Source organism: Hemiscyllium ocellatum, chromosome 10 (assembly GCF_020745735.1).
Source record: "Hemiscyllium ocellatum isolate sHemOce1 chromosome 10, sHemOce1.pat.X.cur, whole genome shotgun sequence".
In the NCBI taxonomy this organism is placed as follows: domain Eukaryota; kingdom Metazoa; phylum Chordata; class Chondrichthyes; order Orectolobiformes; family Hemiscylliidae; genus Hemiscyllium; species Hemiscyllium ocellatum.
In genome coordinates this window covers 30826341-30852849 of record NC_083410.1, presented here as the reverse complement: position 1 = coordinate 30852849, position 26509 = coordinate 30826341, and the positions used below count along the sequence as shown (strand labels likewise).

The 26509-nt window shown below is 39.2% G+C and overlaps 1 protein-coding gene across 3 annotated transcripts in view; it reads right to left on the bottom strand.

Annotated features, from left to right (window-relative positions):
* dync2li1 (dynein, cytoplasmic 2, light intermediate chain 1) overlaps positions 1-26509 on the bottom strand; it is a 31564-nt gene that overhangs the window by 1632 nt on the left and 3423 nt on the right. For 2 of the 3 annotated variants that reach the window (XR_009645073.1, XM_060830860.1), the window contains exons 3-12: positions 24025-24059; positions 23500-23569; positions 17465-17553; positions 14963-15149; positions 13824-13892; positions 13629-13706; positions 10669-10748; positions 10284-10354; positions 8121-8218; positions 5008-5100 (exon numbers count right to left, since the gene is read on the bottom strand). Coding sequence is in view for 2 of the 3 variants with exons in the window: in XM_060830860.1 (XP_060686843.1) it covers positions 5008-5100; positions 8121-8218; positions 10284-10354; positions 10669-10748; positions 13629-13706; positions 13824-13892; positions 14963-15149; positions 17465-17553; positions 23500-23569; positions 24025-24059 (870 nt within the window). In the remaining variant the exon portion in view is untranslated. Of the gene's footprint in view, positions 1-2098; positions 3009-5007; positions 5101-8120; positions 8219-10283; positions 10355-10668; positions 10749-13628; positions 13707-13823; positions 13893-14962; positions 15150-17464; positions 17554-23499; positions 23570-24024; positions 24060-26509 lie in introns of those variants that run through there. The other variant, XM_060830861.1, reaches the window with a different exon arrangement.

Here is a 26509-nt window from a genome sequence, read left to right as displayed (position 1 = left end):
AAAGCACTCAATCAAAATGGAGTCGAATGGGAAGATAAAGCACTGTGGTGTTCATCTTTCTCTATAGGCATCGAAAGCATTGGTGGACACTGTATGCTTCCTCTACAAGGACACTCAGGCACAATCATAGCCGAAGAGGGCAGTCAGTTATCACGCGCAACGGAGTAATCTTCCCACCACCAAACTCAGTCTGTCCAGAAATATCATCACACACCACAGATGAAAGTGGGCCTATTCGTCCATAAGCCGGGACACTACCAGTATGCCATGACAACCCTTGGTTATGCTTATAAAGAGCTCAGGTGAGAAGGTCCAGCCAAGCAGGCTATTGTCTGTTACAAAGGGGAACTCATACTGAATAAACTCCACAAGAATGGCCCTTGTAGGGGTTTTCACATGTATTAGTAGGTTGTCTGAATTGGATGCCTAGCATGGTCCCAGTCTAGGTTGACACCTTAAGTAACTGTGAAGAAACAATAATTAGGGGATGAAATCCAAAAGCAAAATTAATTAAATCAACAGACAGACCATAAGTTTTGTTTTCTTTATGTTTACCGTAGTAGCCACTGAACCTGTTCACAACAAGCTGCCAAAGTACTTTAACAGCATGATGGCTCAGTGGTTAGCACTACTGCCTCACAGTGCCAGGGACCCGGGTTCGATTCCAGCCTCGGGCGATTGTCTGTGTGGAGTTTGCACATTCTCCCTGTGTCTGTGTGGGTTTCCTCCCACAGTCCAAAGATGTGCAGGTTGGGTGAATTGGTTATGCTAAATTGCCTATAGAGTTAGGTGCATTAGGTCGGGGGAATGGGTCTGGGTGGGTTACTCTTCGGAAGGTCGGTGTGGACTAGTTGGTCCAAAGGGCCTGTTTCCACACTGTAGGGAATGGAATCTAAATAAAATAACACAAACTTATTAGAGAAAATTCAACCCTTTATTCCCCCATAACAGTTTACAGATAGTCAAACATCAACAGAATGTCAGGTCTCTCTCTACTCTAAAGCTCCTTGTTCAGCTGGCACTGCTTTAAATTAGTTTAATTTTAGTTTACATTCCTGAAGCCATTAAACAAGCTGCTAAGTGGACTCATAACCAGAGATGGCTCCTTAAACACATATCCTCAACAGTTGTAAGATGCCGTTTCTGACAGCCTCTTGCTTGTGGAGTTTTCTTCTAAACAACTCAAGACTTTTTTTCCCCTCAGTCCTGACTGAATCAACAGCTAATAACAACACGACTGGTGTTAAGGGCCTCTTCTCTGACTGAATCTGCACAGTGCCTGCCTTCATTTGGACTGTTATGACCTTTTATGTGACTGGATTCCTGTCTTGAGGCTTCCTGGTGCCACATACAGAACAAATCTAAAGTGAAAATAAAAGTAACATTTTGCCATCTTAATGGTCAAAATTCAAGTTAAACATTGTTTTTCTACCTTAGTCCTGCATCATGCAATTACAAGCTGAAAAGAGTACTGAAGGTAAACACACAAAGTCACAACAGTATGGGAATAAGCAACAAAATTCAAGGGTTACAGGACAATGACAGCGAAATACAGTTCAGAGTCATCATTGAACAGTGGGGAAGGATCAATGGCCTTAATGCCTGCTTCTACATCTTATCATCTCATTGTACCTTTAGAAAGAGGGATCATACTGCAAGCAAATTTTCACGAAGTTGGATTCTGGATTTAACCAACATACCTTAATCTAGCTAAAAATAAATGTTTTTGGTGCGGTTTCCAGCAAGTCTCATTTATATTCTCCTAATTTCTATCAAAATTGAAGTTTACATTTCTATCTCAATACTTAGAAAACTAGCACTGACAAGATACATATCCATCAAAGCTATGAATTTTATTTTACAATCTAGTTGTTTGCTGCATTTTTATTGTAAACTAACATACACTGTCAAATGTTAAACACACAATTCATTTAATGGATTACAAAAGAGATAATGCAACGGGTTACTAAAGGACACAAGGAAATTGTTTTGATAGCTTGCACAGCATTATTGCAACTAATCAAAGCCAAGTCATTTTACTTATCTTACTGAAATTTGACACTGTTCAGAACAGACACAAAACAAAGCAGAGAGTGTTACAGAGCAATAGTGGATAGTAGTTCATAAGATTTAGGAACAGAGTTAGGCCATTTAACACGTAGAGTCTGGTCTATCATTCAATCATGACTGATATGGTTCTCACCTCAAATTTTCCTGCCTTCCTCCCATAAACCTTCAAACCATTACCAATTGAAAATCTGTCTAACTCCTCCTTAAATTTACTCACTGTCCCAGCATTCACCACACTCAAGATATCAAATTCCACAGATTCGCAACCCTATGGGAGTAGTTTTTCCTCTACTCTTTTAAATTTGCTACCCCTTATCCTAAGACTATCACGTCTTGTCTTAGAGTGCCCCACAAGAGGAAGCATCCACTCCATGTCTATTTTATCCATACCTTTTATCATCTTAAATACCTCAATTTGATCTCCCCTCAGTCTTCTAAATTCCAAAGAGTACAAGCCTAAATTGTTCAATTTCTCTTCAAATGACAAACATCTCCAGGATCAATCTAGTGACCGTCCTCGGAATTGCCTCCAACACCACTGCACATGCCTGGACACTATGGGCAATTTACCATGGCCAATCCACCTCAAATGTACATCTTCAGATTGTGAAAGGAAATCAAAGCAAACCCACGCAGACACAGGAGAACTTGAAAACTCCACACAGACGGTTGTGCAAGGTGGAAGCGAACCTGGGTCCCTGGCTGTGAGGTAATAGTACTATTCACTGAGTCATTGTGCCACCCCATAGACCAGGAAGAGGAGAATGTGGCTGCCAAGTTCAGTTGGGGCAGACAGGTCATTTTTGGGCAGATCCTGGGTGTTGGCAGCAGCCTGCATAGTTTCTCAGGATGTGATCAGGCAGGTGGCAGCTGGTCAATCAATGGTCCCTACTGTAGATCTTGGACAGTGGCCTGGAGACAGGCCAAAAGTTGGGAGGCTGCAAGCAAATCAGAGAGAAGGAGGTTATGCCAAAGTGGCACTAACTAGGTCAAGTAAGGTTCTACAGAAAGCTAATCTCACAATGCTCAATGGATTTCTGGTCCTAATGACTTACTGACATTAAAATGCAAGAAACGCTAAATGGGACACTTTAAATGCAAATATCCTGTATAAACAGTCAAAATTATTAATTTTAAATATGCATTACCATCAATAAAATATTCAGAAAGAAAGAAGCATGACCTTTCAGATAAATTGAAGTAATCAAAAATAATTACAAATGATAAACTTGAAGGGGTTATTAAACTTTGGTTCAAGGCTACACTCACATGAAATGGTTTATCCAATTTGGGTTCATAGTACAATGGGATCACTAAATCTTGATCATTCAAGGATAATTATACAGCTATTTACCTTTGGACGGAGTATTGATTGACTTTACGGAAGGTAACTAGGGAACAATGCACCACATGAACTCTTTAATTAACTGACAAGCTTTCAAAGAAAGAGTCAAAAACAACTTTTTTGATAGAGTGATTCTGGTCAATTAATATACATGTCCTGAGAAGTAAACCTATAGTACAAGCACAAAGGTATGAATCATCATTTCAACTTTCACCCAGGTATTTTGCAATAATGCTTGATAAATTTCAATTACGTTGGCCAAATGTTTGGATGTTAAACTTTTGGATGTTAAATAAACTGACTATGGTGCACAAGTTGATTTATTAGGTACACCTAAAGATGAATTAAGTTGTATTCAAGTTACGTGGCATGGTACAAATCATAACGTACTTCTAAAAAGATAGTTATCACAAATCGATACGAAAAAAGCAAAAAGATGCAAAAGAAAGTGGTGTGAAAACTAATGGCAGAAGTTTTTTTTTACTATGTATATAAAGAGAAAACACAATTAAAAGTAAATGTGGTCTATTAAACACAAATTCAAGTAAAAATAGCAGACTTGCTAAATGAACAGTTTGGATTTAGGAGCAAATGTTTTATTTGGATTTCCTCTTTTCAATTACTTTCTGCTGACATGACAGTGAAAAGGAGGAGTTTTCTTAAAAGAAAAGCTACATTGTGTCCTATCACACCAGAAATTAAGAACCATCTAGAAGGCCACATAGTGTGTGAAGGCTTCATTCAGAAAGAATCAGATATTTTGGGGGAAAAAAAATCTTTAACAGTGGTAGTGCAGTTTAGCAGTTTGCAAAATAGGGCCTAATAGTGACTTAATGACATTAAGATGAAAGCTACAGAAACACAAGGGTATGGAAGAGGAGTTAAGAAATGAGTGGGTGTATTAGCAGTTTAAGGGTCTCAGAAAGTGACATTAATGATAGAAATAACATTGAGTGAAATATGCTGAAAAGAAATCAATTAGAGCTGTGCAATTGAACAAGGAACTTTAAAGTAGATACGGGCTGTTCCGTCACAGAAGTTTGAATATCCGTAAGGTCATTGTTGAGGGTAAAAGGGTTCAATCTGCTATAATGTGTATTTCGTGAATGCAAATTTGCTATAACGCAATTGACGAATTGGGGATGCTGTTTCTAAAGCATGAACTTTTAAAGTGTGTATTGGCTATAACATGATTCTGGCTGTATTAGTTTAAATGGTGCTGCTATTACGTGATTTTCTTATAACACAGGATTGCATGAGAATGGAACAACGGCATTATAACAGAATTGACTGTACTTGAGATAACACCATTTCAAACATACCGATCAGGCTCTTGCGCCTGCGTTGCCATTCAATAAGATCACGGCTGATCTGCACACTCCACATTCCTGCCTATCCCCGATAACCTTTCACCCCCTTTCTTATCAAGCACCCTAGAGTTCCTTTGTTATTAGTACATGGCAGTCTCTTGTGAACATATTCAGTGACTGATCACCAACTAGCCAATTTGAAACTTATGGTTTATCAGGCAAGGTTTCACTTTGGAATACTGGAGAAATCCGATTGCAATCAATCTGAATCATAAAGGTTACCTGATCCTTCTGTGCCCTCATTGCATCCACTTCAGGTTCAGCATATTGTGGGTTTTTAGCAGGATCTTCCACATATTTCAATTCGCTGGTATTCTATATGTACAAAGCAATTTGTTAAAGTTAAAATTAAATAGCTATAACTGCAATACAAGAATTAAGGTTTTGGAATTTCTATGTTAAATTAATACTCAACAGTTGCGCTGAATATGTGTACTAACATTAAACCATTCAGTACTCTGCACAGGAAGGTGGCAGTGTAACTGAAAAGCTGTTTGAAGAAATAACAGAAATGACTAAAGATGTTGCCAATAAATAAGTATCAAAGAGCTTTTGATGACATGGAGAAAGGTAGCACCTTTGAAGAGTTTAGGAACAGAAACCTAAATGTCTAATCTAAATCCATCTTCATAATACAAAGGGACCCTGATTATGAACACTCAACTTTAAAACTACACCACTTTGAGTTTGTGTTTGTAAGACCTGGCAAACTAACTTTTCCTGTACTTACCAATGGCTCTTTTATATTGTCCTGTATTGTATTCTGACTTGTGTACGAATCAACTTGGGTACAGACTCAAAAACAGAACCTGTTCACAATCTGGGGACTGTCTGTACAATGTTCAGATTGTCTTCAGCATGTGCACTTTGAAATAGCTAAGGAGTAAATATTTTATATGGATACGCTTCAGCAAAATTATCATTTCTGCTCTAGTGACATCAAAGAGAACATTCAATCTTTCAAAATCTGCACTTTTTAGATAGTACTCATCGTATTAAAAGTCTCTAACCTAAGTCCCCCTCTAATGACATTGTAGGTTTACCTACAGCAAATATACTGCAGAAATTAAGGCAGGCAGCTCACTTGTCATGGGCAACTAGGGATGGGGATATCAATGAACAAATGAAGAAAATCATACTATGAACTACATTTGAAGTCCTATAATTGTTGTGACACAGGCAAATGCTAGAATTTTTCATCAGCAGTAATCCATAAACAGGCACAAAACAAATAATTTTTTTTAAAAACTTAGCTAATTGGGAAATAGGTAGAACATTGGCTTGTCCATCCTCAGCCTCCACCATTGCTGCAGTGAATCAGATCGCATAATGGAGGAACAACACCTCATCTTCCACCTTGGCAGCCAATAGCGTGGAGGACTTAACATTGAATTCCCCAATTTCAAATAATCTTTCCACCTATCCTCTGGCTCTCTTTCCAACCCAGCCTTCTCACTTCTGTTCCATTTTCCGCCTCACTATCTCCCTAACCCCTTACTCTCCTCCCCACCTCCTTGACCTGACCCTACCCCTCCATCTTCCTTCCCAGCTATTTGCTCCAACGTTCCCACTGACCTATCACAATAACACCCTCCCTGCATCCATCTATCGCTACCATACCTACCCACCCCCCTTCCTCTATTTATTTGAGCTCCATTCCTCTTCCCCAATTCTGATGAAGGGTCTCGGCTTAAAATATCGACTTCTCCACCTCCTGATGCTGCCTGGCTTGCTATGTTCTCCCAGGCTCCTGTTTGTCTATTTTAGATTCCAGTATCTGCAGTCTTTTTGTCTCGAATATAGACTTGAGCATCTTATTGTTTTAGTGTGATGTGAGAATTTGCATATCCACTTAAGCTGATACAACAAATGGACAGGATCTTGTCTGAACATCATTCCATCTAAAAGTTACTTTGGGGTTGTCGTGAAGCCCCTTACAGGACATTCATTAAAATGACTGCACCTATTTGAAACATTCTTCCCTCACTACAAGTGGAGAGAAGAGCAAATAATTGGAAAAATTGGCCCTGGAGAAATACTGGCCTTCGGGCCACCTCAGCAATTCATCAAGTTGAGACCCTCTCAATTCTTAAGGTCCTTAAAACTGGTCAGTAAGTGGATAAAGAAGCCATTAGAGCTTCAACCCACTATGAGTCCAATTTCCTGTCTTCTCAACAAGTAGCTTGGCTGGAAAATCAGGGTGACTTGCTGGTCAGGTTGGGCTATTAGTGAAGGTCTCTAATTATTCCAAACTGGGACCAATCAGGGCATGGATGGGTGGGGCAAAGAGATGGTTACGGAAAGCCATTCTGTTCCTGGCTTCAACCTCTCCCTTCAGCTCTTCTCTCCACGAGACCTGACCTACCAATTCACTATCAGCCCCTTTGAAAATTGGCCTCCGGAGGCAATTTGTAGGATCCCTGATTGGCTGGCAAAGGTCTGGAAGACAGGATGTCAATGTTAAGACCTATGATTCACCAAAAATCTCGACAGTCAGTTTTTAAACCTGCTGTTTTGAACTCAATCTGGTGAGCTTTCTCATAAGATTTAGGGATAAAGTAGGCCATTCAGTTCTTTGCGTCAGCTTCACCATTCAATGAGACCAAGGCTGATTTGATAATCCCCAAACTTTTCTCCATTACCTTAATTCCCTTACTAATTAAAAATCTGTCCATCTTAGCCTCAACAGCTTTCTGAGAGAAAAAAATACACCAATTCCCAATCCTGAGTGAAGAAATTCCTCCTACTGCCTTGTATAGTTTACCAAAACCTCCCTACTTTTTGCTCCCTTTGAATGAAAGGCTAACATTCCATTTGCCTTCCACATTACCTGCTGAAATTGGATGCTAGACTTTTGTGATTCTTGGATGAGGACTTACAAATCCTTCTGTTCCATAGCATTCTGCAGTCTTTCTCAATTTAAATAATATGCAACTCTTCTATCATTTCTATCAAAGTGTATAACCTCACATTTCACCACAATTTATTCCATTTACCAAGTTTTTGCCCAGTTTTTACCTCGTTAGTCAGATGGTCAGATAGTCAGATGCCAGTGAATATGTCTAAACGCAAACCAAACATGTTTATACAGATTACAGAATTAGATTTCAGCCCATATCAGTGACAAGTATTTTCTCGTGAGATACACACAATCAAGTACACAATAATGCTCCTCTAATTTGGTCTCAATTATTGTTCAGCCTTTACTGCAGCTGACAATAATATTTCCAGTTATGAAATCAATTTTGTACTTAGAAATAATATAGTTAACAGAGCAGCTTAAAGAAATCTGCAGGCAGGAAAATAATGCTTCGAACCATTAGTTTACAGGTTACCTCAGATGGAAACAGCTTTTCATATACTTTCTTCCACAGATCAACAGGATTCCGTGCATTTATCTTCCCTAAGTCAATTTCAGTAGCTGGTGGAGACCCTGTGCATATATTAAAAAAAACATATATGATATGTGTTAGAAAATACCCATGATTTTACCATAGTACTTGATGGCAGATTTAATAACATAATTCTTGCTCACCAAATTAAATCTATCCCCTGATGCTAATACATTTTTGGATTTTTAAGTCAGAGTATAATGTTGAATATACAAGTAATAGCAATTAAAAAACCAACTTTTAAGCATGAAACATCTGTAAGTACACAGCAGATATTTGTTTAGGGTGATACTGAACTCCACAGACCAGGAGAGCCCCAGGTTTGATTTTTCACTCTCTGCTGATTTTGCCTAGGATGTAAGAATTAGCAACAACACAGAGTTCATTTCAAGTCAATGAACTTCAATCAAATTTCATCACAGAAAACTCACTGACCTCAAACCCGGACACTGTTTCTCTCTCCACAGATCCTACCAGATCTGCTGGGTATTTTATAAGTATTAAGACATATTTTTGGTCAATTAAAGCAGATAGAAAAATGCTTTGTGTTAAGTACAAACTAAACAACAAATAAATTGACCCTTAAAGCACCCACTCTCTTTAACTACTATATTAACTTTTTTTCTCCCCAAGAGACTCAAATATACCATTTCCTCCACACTCCGTGCTGTTTTGCAAAACTCTGTACTAGTTTGGCTTCTACGCTCACCACTCACAACTATATACATGATACTCTGGGCTTCTTTCTGCAATATTCCTGGTCCCTGGGCACTCTCAGCTCCATTGATATGGTACACAGTTAACAGTGGAATAATAGCATATGCAGTCAACTTTATTCAGGTTTCCACTGATTATATTGATAGGCTTTATATCTTATAACATCTAAATAGGAAATTCCTGCCTTGGGAGTATGATCTAAGCAATCAACATACTTTGTCTTTACTTGCTCCTAGCCATTGGCATTCTGTAGTTTACATCTAAAGAGCAAGTGGATCCTCGAGCTGACGCAGATGCAGGTAGAAGGTCTTCCTTTAACTTTTGTCCTATCACCAAGCCCGGCTTATTTGAGTAACAGAAAGGTCTTGACTTCTTAAAAATTCTCATCATGGACTTCAAATTTCTGCAATTATATCACTCTTCCCTATTTCCCTTCCTCTGGGCTCTTCCAAATTTGATCTCTTGCACGTCCCCAGTCTTAATGCTCCATTATTCCCCACCATGTCTTCAACTGGCTTCCTCCAAAGCACTGCAATTTCTGCCAAGTACATCTATCCCTCTTCTCGTTTAAGATGATCACTAAATCCTCTGGTGAACAATATTTTTGTCACCTGTTCTAGGACTTCAATGTTGGGATGTTTCACTATATTGGACATACTATGTAAATGCAAGTTGTTGTTCTTCTGAAGTTCTGTAAATGCTTCATTATCAAATGCACAGTTTGCTGGAATTCATGGTAACATTGGTCTGTTTTGAATATTTAAAACAAGCTTAAATGTATAGAGAAAATAGAAATTGTTCCTAAAATATAATAATTATGGGATAAATACAATAAAAACACATACTACTAAAATAACTAACAACAACTAAAAAAAACAAATTTTAGGAGTTGAACATTGAGCTTCCTTTTCACCTATTCAAAAATAAGCAAACATGTAATGCCACAATAAAAGAATTGTGGCCAAAAATCATTTAAATAGTTATAAATAATTTCTAGGGCTCTATAAAAACTGTGGTGCAAAATATTATTTTAACTCAAAAATACGACTGGCTGGTAGATTATAAACAAAGGAAACTTTAGGGCTGTTTGTCCAGTTTTCGAATTTGTGCAGGTACTGTTATTATTAGAGGAGCTTGACCTCACTGAATGACAAAAAGGCTTTTTTTTCCAAGTCACACCACTAAAACTAGGTAAGACAAATTATGTCCAGTATTAGGAAAATCAGGAAGTGAATCCCAAGGAATAACTTTCTATTTTTGATCTCCTTTCTTATAGAAATAGAGGTTATGGCGGCTAGAACCTGAATCCCAATTACACTATTGTAATTAATTCAGCCCTTACTATTATAAATTACCTTGTGCTAAAATAGTTTTCAGTTGCTTACTTACCAATCAGACTCAGTGAATCCAGACCAGCCGGAACAAACAGTGGCTTATTGTACTCAACAGATACTGCTTTGCTGCAAAACACAAAAGACCATTAGCGATCTTGAAGAATGGCATGGTTATTTTTAGTAAGTGTTTGGGCTTTGTAAAATCATGGAAAGGGGGCAAAGAAAAACTGCTGGGTGTGCAGGAGGCTCCCTTCATATTTCATTCAACTGTGCTTTTTGGGGTGAACAATCAAAATTATCAGATGGAAATCCATGAATGTTACAAGAATGACAGGTTTTGTGTAGCAGTCCATTTTCAAGAATGGTACCTTATCTCTTATTTCCCCTATTAATTTAAGTAGTCATCACACAAGCACCAACATAAAATGCATGCTGCTCACCTTCTGTCAGTACCGAATGCCAAATGATTCAGGATAGTCCGCATTTTAGATATTGTGCTTTCCATTTTATTGCTGAAAAACTGAATATATGATACATGATTTGACATGAAAGTTCCTCTAATTTCCAACTAAATCATAAGGCCACAAGAAAGATTAAAAATAAACAAAAGAAAAATATTTTTGAGTGTTGAGTATATTTTTCTTTATTTTCCTCTAAAGATCTGGTGGCAGGGCTTCCAGGATATTATTTCCAAATAGCATCAAGTCCTAAATGATGAAATGAAGGTTAAGAATATTTCATGAAATAGACTTATCAATATTTCTCAAACTAATTCTTAATGATTGTGAGCTCAGAGCATTAAAGTACGATTTTTTTTTAAAAAAAGGGCAAAACTAGCAATCTGACTCAGATATCCCAAACAAATTCTGGATTAGTGATGCTGGAAGACCTCCGCTGAAGCCAAACACCAACTCAAGGACACCCCTTCCTGCCACCCCTCGACCATGATCCCTCCCCCCATCACCAAACCATCATCTCCCAGACCATACAGAACCTCATTACCTCAGGAGATCTCCCATCCACAGCTTCCAACCTCATAGTCCGGGAACCCCGCACCGCCCGGTTCTACCTCCTTCCCAAGATCCACAAGCCTGACCACCCTAGTCGACCCATTGTCTCAGCATGCTCCTGTCCCACTGAACTCATTTCTACCTACCTCGACATTGTCCTATCCGTCCTAGTCCATGAACTCCCCACATACGTTCGAAACACCATCCATGCCCTCCACCTCCTCCAAGCCTTCCGTTTCCCCGGCCCCCAAGGCCTCATCTTCATCATGGATATCCAATCCCTCTACACCTCCATCCGCCATGACCTGGGCCTGCAAGCCCTCCGTTTTTTCCTCTCCCGACGTCCCCAACAGTACCCTTCCACCGACACTCTCATTCGTTTGGCTGAACTGGTCATCACCCTTAATTTCTCCTTCAAATTCTCCCAGTTCCTCCAGACCAAAGGGGTAGCCATGGGCACACGTATGGGCCCCAGCTATGCCTGTCTCTTTGTTGGCTACGTAGAACAGCCGATCTTCCGTAATTACACCGGTACCACTCCCCATCTCTTCCTCCCTACATTGATGACTGCATTGGCGCGACCTCGTGCTCCCGCGAAGAGGTTGAGCAATTCATCAACTTCACCAACACATTCCACCCTGACCTTAAATTTACCTGGACCATCTCTGACACCTCTCTCCACTTCCTGGACCTCTCCATCTCCATTAATGATGACCAATTTGACACTGACATTTTTTACAAACCCACCGATTCCCACAGTTACCTGGATTACACCTCTTCCCACCCTACCTCTTCCAAAAATGCCAACCCGTATTCCCAATTCCTCCGCCTCTGCCGTATCTGCTCCCAGGAGGAAAACATACCAGAACACACACACAACACACCAGATGGCCTCCTTCTTTAGAGACTGCAATTTCCCTTCCCACGTGGTTAAAAATGCCCTCCAATGCATCTCGTCCACATCCCGCACCTCCGCCCTCAGACCCCACCCCTTCAACTGTAACAAGACAGACGCCCCTGGTGCTCACCTTCCACCCTATCAACCTTCGCATAAACCAAATCATCTGCTGATATTTCCGCCACCTCCAAAACGACCCCACCACCAGGGATATACTTCCCTCCCCACCCTTTTCTGCCTTCTGCAAAGACCGTTCCCTCCATGACTACCTGGTCAGGTCCACGCCTCCCTACAACCCACTCTCCCATCCTGACACCTTCCCCTGCCACCGCAGGAATTGCAAAACCTGCGCCCACACCTCCTCCCTCACCTCCATCCAAGGCCCTAAAAGAGCCTTCCACATCCATCAAAGTTTTACCTGCACATCCACCAATATCATTTATTGTATCTGTTGCTTCCGATGCGGTCTCCTCTACATTGGGGAGACTGGATGCAGAGCGCTTCAGGGAACATCTCCGGGACACCAGCACCAATCAATCACTCCGCCCTGTGGCCCAACATTTCAACTCCCCCTCCCACTCTGCCGAGGACATGGAGGTCCTGGGCCTCCTTCACCGCCGCTTCCTCACCACCAGACGCCTGGAGGAAGAACGCCTCATCTTCCGCCTCAGAACACTTCAACCCCAGGGTATCAATGTGGACTTCAACAGTTTCCTCATTTACCCTTCCCCCACCTCACCCTCGTTCCAAACTTCCAGCTCAGCACTGTCCCCATGACTTGTCCTACCTGCCTATCTTCTTTTCCACCTATCCACTCCACCCTCCTCCCTGACCTATCACCTTCATTCCCTCCCCCACTCATCTATTGTACTCTATGCTACTTTCTCCCCACCCCCACCCTCCTCTAGCTTATCTCTCCACCTTTCAGGCTCTTTGCCTTTATTCCTGATGAAGGGCTTTTGCCCGAAACTGTTCCTCGGATGCTGCCTGAACTGTTGTGCTCTTCCAGCACCACTAATCCAGAATCTGGTTTCCAGCATCTGCAGTCATTGTTTTTACCTAGTTGATTTCTATCCCAAACAGATGACAAGTATGGAAAACGGAAATGCAGCTTTTTTCAAAAATCCAGGCTGACAAACATTGTTGGAACAGTGCAGACAAATTTTGTTTCTCATCTAGTCTATTCTGTAACCTTATCTACTAAAATATAAATAATTCAAAATTGATATTAATAGGAGAAGTGACAATAATCTCTAATTTGAGCAACCGATGACTTGGTGCTGGATTGGATCAACATGTATTCAGTATGTAAATTGAGGGAGACAAGTTGCTTTCATAACTATAAGAAAAATTTATAAATGGCATCCTGTCTCTGTGATCCTGTTGTTCTCTGACAATGCATCTATCATAGCTATAAACGAATGGGGATCATAATAACATGCCAAAGTAGAAATGATTTCCAAATACCATAATGTAAGTAATCCAAACATACCAACAATGAAGCTCCATAATAATGAGCCACAAAGCGGAGTGTTTTGCAGATTACTTTCCTCTTTTCAGATTCAAAATCCTGTAGAAAGAACCAAATAGTTAACAAATCAATAGATCCATCAATATGTTCATAAAAGTAATTAACTTGTGAAATTACATCAATTAAAAATGACACTAAGTGTGATTTGCACTGTACCTGAAAAATATCATATTTGCTCCCAATTATAACAAGAGGAATGGGAAATGGATCAATTAGTTCCCAATCCTGTGAGAATTTGAAAAGAAAAAGAAAAAAAGTAGTTTAATGCTTAAGGTTTACGTACATTTTGGTAGATCTCGACAACATAGCAAGAAAAATCCACATAATTCAAAATATCTTTCTCAAATGCAACCAAAACACACTGAAGGTTGAAGTTAAACAATGCCTAGAAAATCACGTGACGATCTAGCAAAGAGCTGCCATACAAACACCAAAGAAAGACCAAATTTCACAACACAGCACTATAAACCATTACAAATAAATTGCAGTTTATTTATCCCGAAAATGATTAAAAGAGGAGATAACTGCGTGCTGTCTGACACCACGGTATCGGAGATGAAGGGGTACATGCACCACGTGTTGTGCTACAATAAATTTTTAAAAAATTTTTTGATATTCCCTCTGAATACGGAAAACCTCTGAGTAGAGAGGTTTTTGAAGCCAACAGTACCCTCTGTAAAGTGTTTCACAGAGTGTAGCAAGCTGATAAATTAATTAGTAATAATACCGTTTGTTTGTGTGACAAGGTTTTATTACATTACTACAAAGGTTTTCATATTAGGGTTGATACAAAAGCAAAATACTGCTGATGCTAGAAATTCAAAATAATAACAAAAAAGCTAGAAAAAAATCAGGTTACTTGGTATCTCCACAGATCTAAATAAATTTTAAAAACATAAACCTATTTGTGTTATTCTTTTTTCTGTGATATTACGGTTAGAATTTGCCTCTGTAAATACACTCTTGCATTTCCTAACTTCCCAACTTGTAGTACATGGAAATCCTATTTTTCTGTCCTTTAAACTACCAAAGGTTTGTTATTTAACTCTAAATTATATAAAACTATGTGAAAGATGATTTCTTTAAAATAAGAACTGACTTACATCTATGTGACCTGCTCCAATTATCCTTTACATCCTAATCATGCTTAATCTGAAAACCACATCTGGTCTAGATTGGACATGGACTAGATAAAATAAGTTCAGTTACAAGTAGCATTCTTTAAGTAAGTTTTGATGTTCGATTAATGATGCTATCATGCAAAGTTAAAGGAAATTCTCCAAAGTTAGACTCACCGGGTGATTCCTCTGCAATGTTTTCCAGGTCTTTTGCTTGAAATCATTTACATTTATGGAATCCTTCTTGCCCAGTTCATTTATGGTTGTGTTGATATGGTTCTTTGTCACATTCAGCAATTTCTCCATGCTTAGCCATAGGTCATTGGGCTTGGAAAGGTCCAAAACCAAAACAATAGAAATGGTCCTAGTTCAATTGGAACATTGCAAATGCTTTCAATGCACTTAAAATTGATAAAAAGTAGAACTCTCTCCTAAGAAGATGTCACACATTATCGAATCTTATGGTATTTATCTAAGCTGGTTACAAACCTCCAAGTGACAAAGTTGTAAACTGTGCTGTATTATCTAACAAATTGTATAATTATGGTTCTTGACCTACACAGCACAGATTTTCATATTCCTACTTGTAATGATCGTGAGGGAGACCAAACTTCCATATATTAATTGAAGTAATTTATGGCGCAACATTTAATGATTTAAACAAAACAAAATACAGCAAAATAAACAAAACAAGTACTACTAACTGAACACTATATTTTGCAAGCCCTTATTATTTAAACCAGAAAATTTCTGATCATTTCCTAATCCATGTCAAGTTCCACCTAAGAGGTTCTCCAATACATTTTAGGATCTTGAAGACTCTGTCACTCCTCCTGGAACCAACCTCAGGTGTGCTGAAGTTCCTAGAAGTTCATTTTAATTCACCTCAATTTCCCAACCCGGTAGTTAGAATTCTAAAGTTCTCCCAGTCTGTAAGGATTCCACTACTGATCCCTTCCAATTGCGTTGAAGGCAGATCTGACAGTTTTAATTCCTCATGCACTCCCAACTTCATTCTGAATTTGGGCTCCAGTGACAAAGCCTGCTTACTGAACCTAGATCAAAATACCTCTGATTTTGAGCAACCTCTTAGTTCATTGATCTGGCTGCTGGCAGATCCATAATTGCTTTCTGACAGCTTCCAAACTGACTCCGATATCAGATTTCTTATTGCCTTCCAAGTAGACTCTGCTAATTTCCAGGACAAAACATACAGATAAACTATTCATAATAGGGCAGTTCTTGCAACCTAGCCCATGGTATGGCAAGTCCGAGATTGAGATTTAAACTTGTGCCTTCAAACCAACCCTTAGATTCTGGGACTCAGGTGAATAATTTATTTTTCTAGTTGAAATAATGGCCCTCTTACTAGAATTACATGTTGCATCAAGATACTTAGTGTTGACAAGTTGATTTCATCTTCTTTAAAATGGAAATCTATGTAGATAATTTAAACCTCCCCCCTTTACATTCTAACGTCAAAGCATTTTTCGAAATGTCCTCATACATCCAAAGTAATCAGTATAATCCCAGGTGTGAATATCTCTTACCATCATTCTTGCAACACAATCAAACTTTCCCTTTGAACTGCAATTATCCCAGTTTGTTTGAATTGCATTCCTTTTAAGGTTGTTTACCAGTTTCTCCATCAGAGATTTTTCCACTTATTAATATTTTAAATAGTCTTTAATGTACACAGAATGAATTTCTTGTGCAATGAATAGCTTGTATCAGTAAATATTATATATTATACAATATATGTTTAAACACAACTGTAAACATTGTGGGTGGATAAGTATATAGGAACACCAGAGTAACAAGACAAAGACAATACAATTTCTTCATGCACACAATTTCAATGTTAGTTTCCGTATTTCAAATTAGATATTAAGCAGTCGCCAGGTACTTCCCTATTACACAAATTAAAAAGCAAAGCAACAATAAAAAGAATAGCTCAGTCATACAGAACTTGAGCATTACTGAAAAAAAAAGAAATGCAGCTGAAGTTTATCACCTTGCACATATTAGGACAGAATTGTGAAGATACCAAATCTCAAATGGAACAACTACTGATATTTCATGAAAGAAGGATGTTGATTAGTTAGCAAGTAGACCCTTGATTGATAGATGCACCAAGGAATAGTTAACTGTTAAGCTTTTGTTTAGATTCAAGTTGACTCGAAGGCATTGCCACAAGGCATGCACAAGAAAATGGTTGCCCCCAAACTTTATTTTAGCTGAAAAAGGTACAATTTTTGTTTTTGTTTGCAAGAAGTGTATGTGAATGCATCCCTGCTACTTTCTCCATGGCAATGCCTTGACCAGTTATACTCGACTTGCCAGGTTTGAATTTAAACAAAAGCTTGGCAATTAATGTTCCATGTTGCATTCTTCACAGCAAAACCTCCACTAGAGTCAATCTATCACTAGAGCCCACTTGCTAATCAATAAACACCGTTCAGTCACACAGCATGGATTGTTGGCTCCTTTGAGATTTGGTATTCTTGTGATTCTATCATAATGAATGCAAGATGAAAAACTTCAAAAGCATGTCTTGTTTTCTCAGCAGTACTCATGAATAAATGATTACAACAAGGACATTTTGGTAAAAGCAGAATTTTGCTTTGGTTTCTAGTGTTTTAAAGTAGTATTTAATCTCAGAACCACACAAATACAAACCTTATGCTGTCGATGGTGATTGGAATCTGAGCAAGATCAGATAATGATGTTCCACCACCTAGTTCCCAAAAGTGAGCAATATCCTTTGGCTGCAAAATAGTTTTCAATATAAAGAAAGATAACAAATTTGCAGTTTCACACCACCCTACAAAATCCTATATTAATAATTACCCATGACTTCAAGTATATTAACATTTCTTTTTATAAAAAAATGAGGAATCTACAGGAGCTACAGGGTGGGATGGATGATTGTATCTGCAATTGATCCGCCTTCCTGAAACTGTCAGTCAGATGGGTTACCTGTAGGAAAGGCAGGAGGGGTAGATAAGTAGTGCAGGAATCTCCGGTGGCAATCCACCCCTCAAACAAGTATGCTATTTTGGAAAATATAGGGGGTAACAGACTCTCAGGGGATTGTGGCACTGACAGCCAAGTTTCCGGTAGTGATACTGGGTCTAATCTAACAAGGGGTACGTCAGGTTCCAAGTGGTCAATTGCGATAGGAGATTCTTTAGTCGAAGGCACAGACAGACGTTTCTATGGCCGGCAAATAATGATCAGAATAGTGTGTTGCCTCCTGGGTGCCAGGGTCAAGGATATCTTGGAGAGGGTGCAAAATATTTCCAAAGGGGAAAGAGATGCGCACGAAGTCACTGTACACATTGGACCCAATGTGGTATCAGAAGAGAAAAGGATGAGGTTCTGAGGAGGGAATATAGGAAATTAGGCAGAAGGTTAAAAAGTAGGTCAAGGGTAATAATATCTGAATTACTCTCGGTGCCACAAGCTAGTGCGAGTAGGAATAGGAGGATTGAGCAGATAAGTGCGTGGCTGAGGAGAAAGATATACATTTTTGAATCATTAGAATGTCTTCTGCGTAGAACAGACCTGTGTAAAAGGCCATGATGAGGAGATGCCGGTGTTGGACTGGAGTGCCAGGGGTGGCACAGCACACAGCACCAGGTTATAATCCAACAGATTTATTTGGAAGTACTAGCTTTCAGAGCGCTGCTCCTTTGTCAGGTAGCTAGTGAGGTAGGATCATAAGATACAGAAGTTATAGCACAGGATCATAGTGTCATGTAACTGATGTGATATAGCGAACAAACCTAGATTGCTGTTAAGTCTTTCATCCTTTAGAATGGGTTGCAGGTTTTGATTCATAAAAATGTAAATCCCAGTATTTCTTTCAAGTCACACTTCTGAGAAAACTTAAGGTTCTGGTGTTGTATGATTTTTAACTGTATAAGAGGAACAGGTTGCACCCGAATTGGAAGGGCACCAACACTCTGGCGGGGAGATTGCTGGAGCCACCTTGGAGGATTTAAACTTGTAAGGAAAAAAGGGATCAGTCTGAGGCTGGTGCAGTTGGGAAAAGGAGAAAGTTAATAGACAACACAGGCAGGAACAAAGCAGAGAACAAGGTAGGACTGATCAATTAAATACATTTATTTCAATGCAAGAGGCCTGACAGATAAGGTAGATGAACTCAGGGCATAATTAGAAACATGAGACTGGGATGTCACAGTTATCACAGAGACATGGTTCAGAGATGGACAGAACTGGTATCTTAATGTTACAGGGTATAAATGCTATAGGAGGGAGAGAAAGAGGTGCAAAAGAGGACAGGGAGTTGTGTTTTTGATTAGGGATAACATTATGGCTATACTTAGGGAGGATATTTCAGGGGAGTATGTCCAGCGAAATTATTTGAGTGGAACGAAGAAATAAGAAAGGGATGATCAGCAGGAAATTGAGAAGCAGATTTGTAAGGAGATCTCAGTTATCTATAAGAATAATACGGTGGTTATGATAGGGGATTTTAACTTTCTAAACATTGACTGGGACAGCCATAGTGTTAAGGGATCAGATGGAAAGTAATTTGTTAACTGTGTACAAGAAAATTTTCTAATTCAGTATGTAGATGTACCTACCAGAGAAGGAACAAAACTGGACCTACTCTTGGGAAATAAGGCAGGGTAAGTGACTGAAGTGTCAGTGGGGAAGCACTTTAGGGCAAGTGATCATAATTCTATTAGTTTTAAAATAGTTATGGAAAAGGACAGGCCTGATGTAAAAGTTAGAATTGTAAATTGGGGGAAGGGAAAATTTGACAGTATGAAGCAAGAACTTTTAAAAGTTAATTAAAAGCGGATATGCATCAATAAAGGGAAAGCTAGGCTAGAGAGTGGGAAGCCTTCAAAACTGAGAGAATGAGAGTCCAGAGATAGGATGTCCCTGTTAGGGTGAAGGGCAAGGCTGGTAGATGTACAGAATGCTGGATGACGAGAGAAATTGAGGCTTTTGTCAAGAAACATAAGGAAGCATATGCCAGGTATAGATAGCAGAGATCGAGTGATTCCCTAGAGGAGTATAAAGGCAGTGGGAGTAAACTTAAGAGGGAAACCAGGAGTGCAACTAGGGAATATGAGATAGCTTTGGCAGATAGGGTTAATGAGAATTTAAAGAGAATCTACAAATACATAAAGGACAAAAGAGTAACTCGGTAGAGAATAGGGCTCAAAATGTGTTGCTGGAAAAGTGCAGCAGGTCAGGCAGCATCCAAGGAACAGGAGAATCGACATTTCGGACATAAGCCCTTCTTCAGGAATGAGGAAAGTGTGTCCAGCAGGCTAAGATAAAAGGTAGGGAGGAGGGACTTGGGGGAGGGGCATTGGAGAGAAGAGGGCTCCTCAAAGATCAGCAAGGCCAACTATGTATGGAATTGCACAAGCTGGGTGATATACTAAATGAGTACTCTGCATCTATATTTACCATGAAGAAGGTCATAGAAGCAACAGAATTTGGGGAAATCTTTTAAAATAATTCATATTACAGAGATGGTGGTGCTGCAGTTCTTAAAAAGCATAAAAGGTGAATGATCCCCAGGGTGGGATCAAGTGTACCCTAGACGTTTATGGGCAACTAGAAGAGTGATTGTTGAGCCTCTTGCTGAGATATTTGTATCATCAATAGCCACAGGTGAGATGCTGGAAGACTGGAGGTTGGTTAACGTAGTGCCACTATTTGAGAAAGGTGATGAGGAAAAGTCACGGAACTATAGACCAGTGAGCCTGATGTCAGTGATGGGTAAGTTACTGTATAGGATTCCGAGGGACAGAATTCGCATGTATTCGGAAAGGCAGGGACTGATTAGGGATGGTCAACATGGCTTTGTGTATGGGAAAATGTGTCTCATGAACTTGACTGAGTTTTTTTGAAGAAGTGACGAAGAGGATTGATGAAGGCAGAGCGGTGGATGTTGTCCATATGGACTTCAGTAACGTTTGCGTCGAAAAGGATGCAGCTGGAAAAGCACAGCAGGTCAGGCAGCATCCAAGGAAGAGAGTCGACATTTCGGGCCTAAGCCCTTCAATCAGGAGTGTCTGACAAGGTTCCACATGGTCGACTGGTTAACAAGGTTAGATCACATGGAGTATGGGAGAACTAGCCATTTGAATACAAAATTGGCTTGAAGGTAGGAGACAGATGATGATGGTGAAGCGTTGCTTTTGAGATTGAAGGCCTGTGACCAGCGTTGTGTCACAGGGATTGGAGCTGGGTCCACTGCTTTCTTTCACTTATATAAGTGAACATAGGAGATGTTGTTTGTAAATTTGCAGATAACACCAAATTTGGTGGTGTAGTCTGACAGCAAAGAAAGTTGCCTCAGACTACAACGGGACCTTAATCAGATGGACTGATTGGTCAAGAAGTGGCAGATGGAGTTTAATCTAGAAAAATATAAGGTGCTACATTTTGGTACAGCAAATCAGGGTAGGACTTATACATTTTACAGTTAAGTTCCTGGGTAGTGTTGCTGAACAAACAGACCTTGTGGTGCAGGTTCATAATTCCTTGAAAGTGGAGTCACAGGTAGATAGAGTAGTGAAGACGACATTTGGCAGGTCATGCTGTGGCTCTACAAAACATTGGTTAGGCTACTTTTGGAATACTACCTTCAATGCTGATCTCCTTGCTATAAGAAAGATATTGTTAATCATGAAAGGGTTCAGAAAATATTTACAAGGATGGTGCCAGGGTTGGAGGGCTTGAGCTACAGCGAGAGGCTGAATAAGCTGGGGCTATTTTCCCTGCAGCATCAGTGGCTGAGGGGTGACCTTATGGAGGTTTATCAAATCATGAGGTGCATGGAAAGTGTGAACAGTCAAGGTCTTTTCACCAGGAGAAGGGAATCCAAAACTAGAGGGCATAGGTTTAAGGTGAGAGGGGAAAGATTTAAAAGAGACCTAAGGGGCAATCTTTTCACACGGGGGTGGTGCATGTATGGAATGAACTGTCACAGGAAGTGGTAGAACCTGGTACAATCACAACATTTAAAAGGCATATGAATGGGTAGATGAATAGGAAGGGTTAGAGAGATATGGGCCAAATGCTGGCAAATGGGACTAGATTAATCTATAATATATGGTTAGCATGGACAAGTTGGATCGAAGGCTCTGTCTCTGTGCTGTACATATGTATGACCTGGCACCAATTCAATAATTATTTTTACATTAAACAAATGGTTACCTACAACACTTGCATAGTTTATCATATTCTACCACTGGGAGGCATCAGTGTACGACACTCTGCAGTAAAACAAAGTGCTGGGTAATGCACCACATTCCCATGCTTTCGCGTTTTGTGTGCAGCGCCTTATCAGAACTCAGTTCTTCAAACCCCCATATCAATCTACACTCAAAATGTTCACCCATAATTATTTCAGATTTCTAGCAGGCCTTTATGTTGACTGCTTAATTGCTTATTATGCCAATGCCCTCCAGTGGAAGAAAATTGGTAGTACTGATCGAGCAACTATCATCAAACACAAAGTTACATTTTACTTTTAAGACTGAACCAAAGAAAAAATAAGTTGCAATGTATTGAAATGAATAAACTCCACAACCGTATAGATGAATAGTGTGAATTTGCAATAAAATTACAAAAATTGAACAGAAGCAACTATTTTTTCAAAAATTTGAAAAGCACCTATTACTTGGATGACAAGTATAAAAAATTTCAGAATTTCTGTACACATAATTTCTGCCTGAATGTATATTTATAATTTATATGGGGCAGTTTATGAAGTTCTACTTTATGTTGACAAGCAGGCTTCATTCAGATCATCTTTCATACACATCTGGATGTGGAATTTGAAGCAAAGTAGTCGCTCTCAGAATCCTCCATTCATACATGATGAATCAATTTATCCTTTATACATGTATCCATACTTCAATGTAACAGATTTTCAATACCCATAATTAGTTAAATATCATAACATTACTATTGAAAGCAGAAATGTTTGGAAGTAATAATATCAACTGCACTTAACGAGTGCAGGACTTTATATAATGTATTATTTCTTTGAGACATGTCAGGTTATAATGAGATCTGTAATTTTTGTAAAGGATCATATGTGAATGTCACTTGCATAGTACAACTCTTGAATAGAATGTAGGGGCTTTCAAGTTAAAAACACTATCCAAATTAAGTGAGATCTAATTAAAGGTTTTTAATGCATTTAGCAAAAATAAATTCTTGATCTGGCAACACGTGAAAGAACAGATATAACAATAATAATATGTTGCTTTTTGTTCAGAGTTGTTAAAGTTTAAAAAAAAAGTATATCAACTTCAAGACCCTCAGTGCTGGTTTCTTTTGGAATACTATATGCCATGACATTGACAATTATAGAAGGTATATTTCACCATTCTCCCTATGGTTATTGTAGAAAATGTCATATTGAACGAGGCTGCATTATTAAGAGTACCTTCCCAGATATTTAGATATGCCATTTAATCAGCATTCTGCTTCACAATAAGAGAGTTATGGCCTATTACATTTACTCAGATTACTTTCTCTTCTGATTGCCCTCTATTGATTCCTCATTATCTGACAAGTCAGTAGGGTAGACAAATGTCAGTCTTAGCTTCTTTGAGAGAAGAACTTGGCATTAAAGGTTGATTCAAGGCAACAATACCTGTCACTTTCCCGCATCAATTTGCATTTAACACAGCAATGCCAGTACATACAGTATTATGTCCTTTTGCTCTTCTTCCAAAAGTATATTCCAAAGCTAACGTAGGCTTCGGGATTTCATCCCTGTAAAGGCAAGTTCATTGCAAGCATTAGAATTGTTTATTTAATATTGTCACACTAATATTGACAAGCTTATGTTGTTTCTCTGGACCTATATCTAACAGTATAAAAATAAACCCAAGTCAAACAGAGAGCTTAAGCAGGGTTTTGACTTAATTATGGAGCGAGAACAGGGCCAGATAGGCATAACACTTTCAAAATCCAGCCACTGTGCCAGTTCCCTGCAATTGTCCTGATTCCTGGTCATTTTCCCAAGAGACAATTTTCTCACACTAAGTGAGAATCAGCTACCCACTGCAATTAAAGCCACTGTTCAGAAGGTTCAGACACAAAAGGGAAAATCATCAAGCTTTCAATGGTTAAGTAGGAGTTGGTTTAAATTCACATTCTAGGACTAAAGACAATGTGCTCAGTTGCTTTGTGACTTAGTCCTCCAGATTTCAGAAATTAATACATACCTGTCAAGAAATCGGAGTATAATTGTAGTTTTTCCCTGTAAATTAATGCAAAATGATGAGCATTCTACTTTTTACATGTACTTTTTCTAAAAATAATAAGCCAAGTTAACAATGCTCAGAATCAACTTGCTCTGAAAATAATTTAGAAAGCAGACTTTGCTGAAAACCAGTGTACAAAATAAACATGTAAATTTTATCTAAATAAAAAACCAAAAGACTGCAGATGCTGTAAATCAGAAACAGAAGTAGAAATTGTTGAAAAAGTGAGTTTTGAGAAGATCTGTAGCTCTGGTTGAGGTTCTGGATGTAGGTTTGTTCATTGAGTTTAAACATTCATGTTCAGACGTTTCGTCACCATACTAGGTAACATCTTCAGAAAGCCTCCAGATGAAGCATTGCTGATGATTCCTGCATTCTATTTATATGTTTGGGTTTCTTTGGGTTTGGGTTGGTGATGTCATTTCCTATGGTGATATCATTTCCTGTTTTTTTTCTCGGGGTGGTAAATCCGATCCAAGTCAATGTGTTAATGTTGACTATCAACAAACACATTGACTTGGACACGATTTACCACCTCCTGAGAAAAAGAACAGGAAATGACATCACCAACCCAAAGAAACCCAAACATACAAATAGAAAACAGGAATCATCAGCAATGCTTCGTCCAGAGCCTCACTGAAGATGTTACCTAGTATGGTGATGAAATGTCTGAACATGAATCTTCCAGTTCAGCGACCAAACCTACATCCATTGCTGAAAAAGCCCAGCAGATCTGGCAGCATCTGTGGAAAGAAACCAGAGTTACCATTTTGGATCAAGGGACCCACTTCAGAACCGATAGTTGCTCGGAATATGTCAGTTGAGATGTAGAAGATGGGGGGGGTAGGGGATGAGGAGTGAATGATAGGTGAGGATAGAATCCAAAGAGAGGGGAGAACAGTTGGACAGACAAAGGAGTGGAAAACTTGTGGCTAGCAGACTGATCAGCTATGAATGGGGGCTGTAAGTAGCTAACAATGGTTGTGTAATAACAGACTATGTAATTGCAAGGCCTGTTGTGTGTGGTTGGAGTGAGGACATGGGAAAGCTCAAGTCCTAATGTTATGAACTTGATATTGCGTCCAGAAGGCTACAGGATCTACAAGTAAAAGATAATGTGCTGTTTTTCCAGCTTGTGCTGAGTTTTGCTGTGGCACTACACTCCCTTCACACCAGACCTTGAAAAGCAGAAAGGCTGATATTTTCCATCGACAAAACGAATGGCAAGTTAAATAAGATATATATCACAAGGCTGATCTTTTATTTCTTGGTTATGAAGGAAACAATAAAGATTGCCAACAGTCTCTCCCATAGATGACAAAACACCATGTTAACAGAACAATTAGCATAAAATGAATTCCAATTTGTATATAATGAGGTACTGCATTTTGGAAAGGCAAATCAGGGCAGGACTTATACACTTCATGGTAAGGTACTGGGGAGTCTTGCTGAATAAAGAGACCTTGGAGTGCAGGTTTACAGTTCCTTGAAAGTAGAATTGCAGGTAGATAGGATAGTGAAGAAGGCATTTGGTATGTTTTGTTTTAATTGGTCAGAGCACTGAGTATAGGAGTTGAAGGGTAATGGTGCAGCTATACAGGACATTAGTTAGGCTATTTTGGAATATTATGTGCAATTCAGGTCTCTTTCCTATCGGAAGGATGTTGTAAAACTTGAAAGGGTTCAAAAAGATTTACAAGGATGTTGCCAGGGCTGGAATGTTTAAGCGACAGAGAGAGGCTGAATAGGCTGGAGCTCTTTTCCCTGGAGTATTGGAAGCTGAGGGGTGACCTTATAGAGGTTTACAAGATCATGAAGGGCGTATATAGTGTATATAGAAATGGTCTTTTCCCTGGGATGGGGGAGTCCAGAACAAGAGTGCGTATGTTTAGGTTGAGAGGGGAAAGATTTACCAGGAACCTAAGGGGCAACTTTTTCACGCAGAGGGTGGTGCGTGTAAGGAATGAGCTGCCAGAGGAAGTGATGGAGACTGGTACAATTACAGCATTTAAAAGGCATCTGCATGGGTATCTGAATAGGAAAGGTTGAGATGGAAATGGGCCAAATGCTGATATATGGGTCTAGATTGGGTTAGGATATGTGGTTGGAATGGACACGTGGGATCAAAAGGTCTATTTCCGTGCTGTACATCTCTATGACTCTATAATGACAGACAATTTAACAGATTAAAAACTGAAATGAAATAAACTGTTACTTTTAAGACCACTTTGAATAATGTTTCATGGAAAATTAAGGAGTATCCCTTAATGAGATTTGGATCTATGCTATCTCTGTCTCTCCAGTGATTAAGTGATCCCTTTATTTCCCTTTCCAATTTGTGAAAAAATAATTTGCATTTAGCAGCTACTCTAACTGTTCATTACGTAAGGTGGAGGAAGCAAGGATCTAGCACAGCTTTAGAGGATTACAGGCTTGCTAGAAAGGA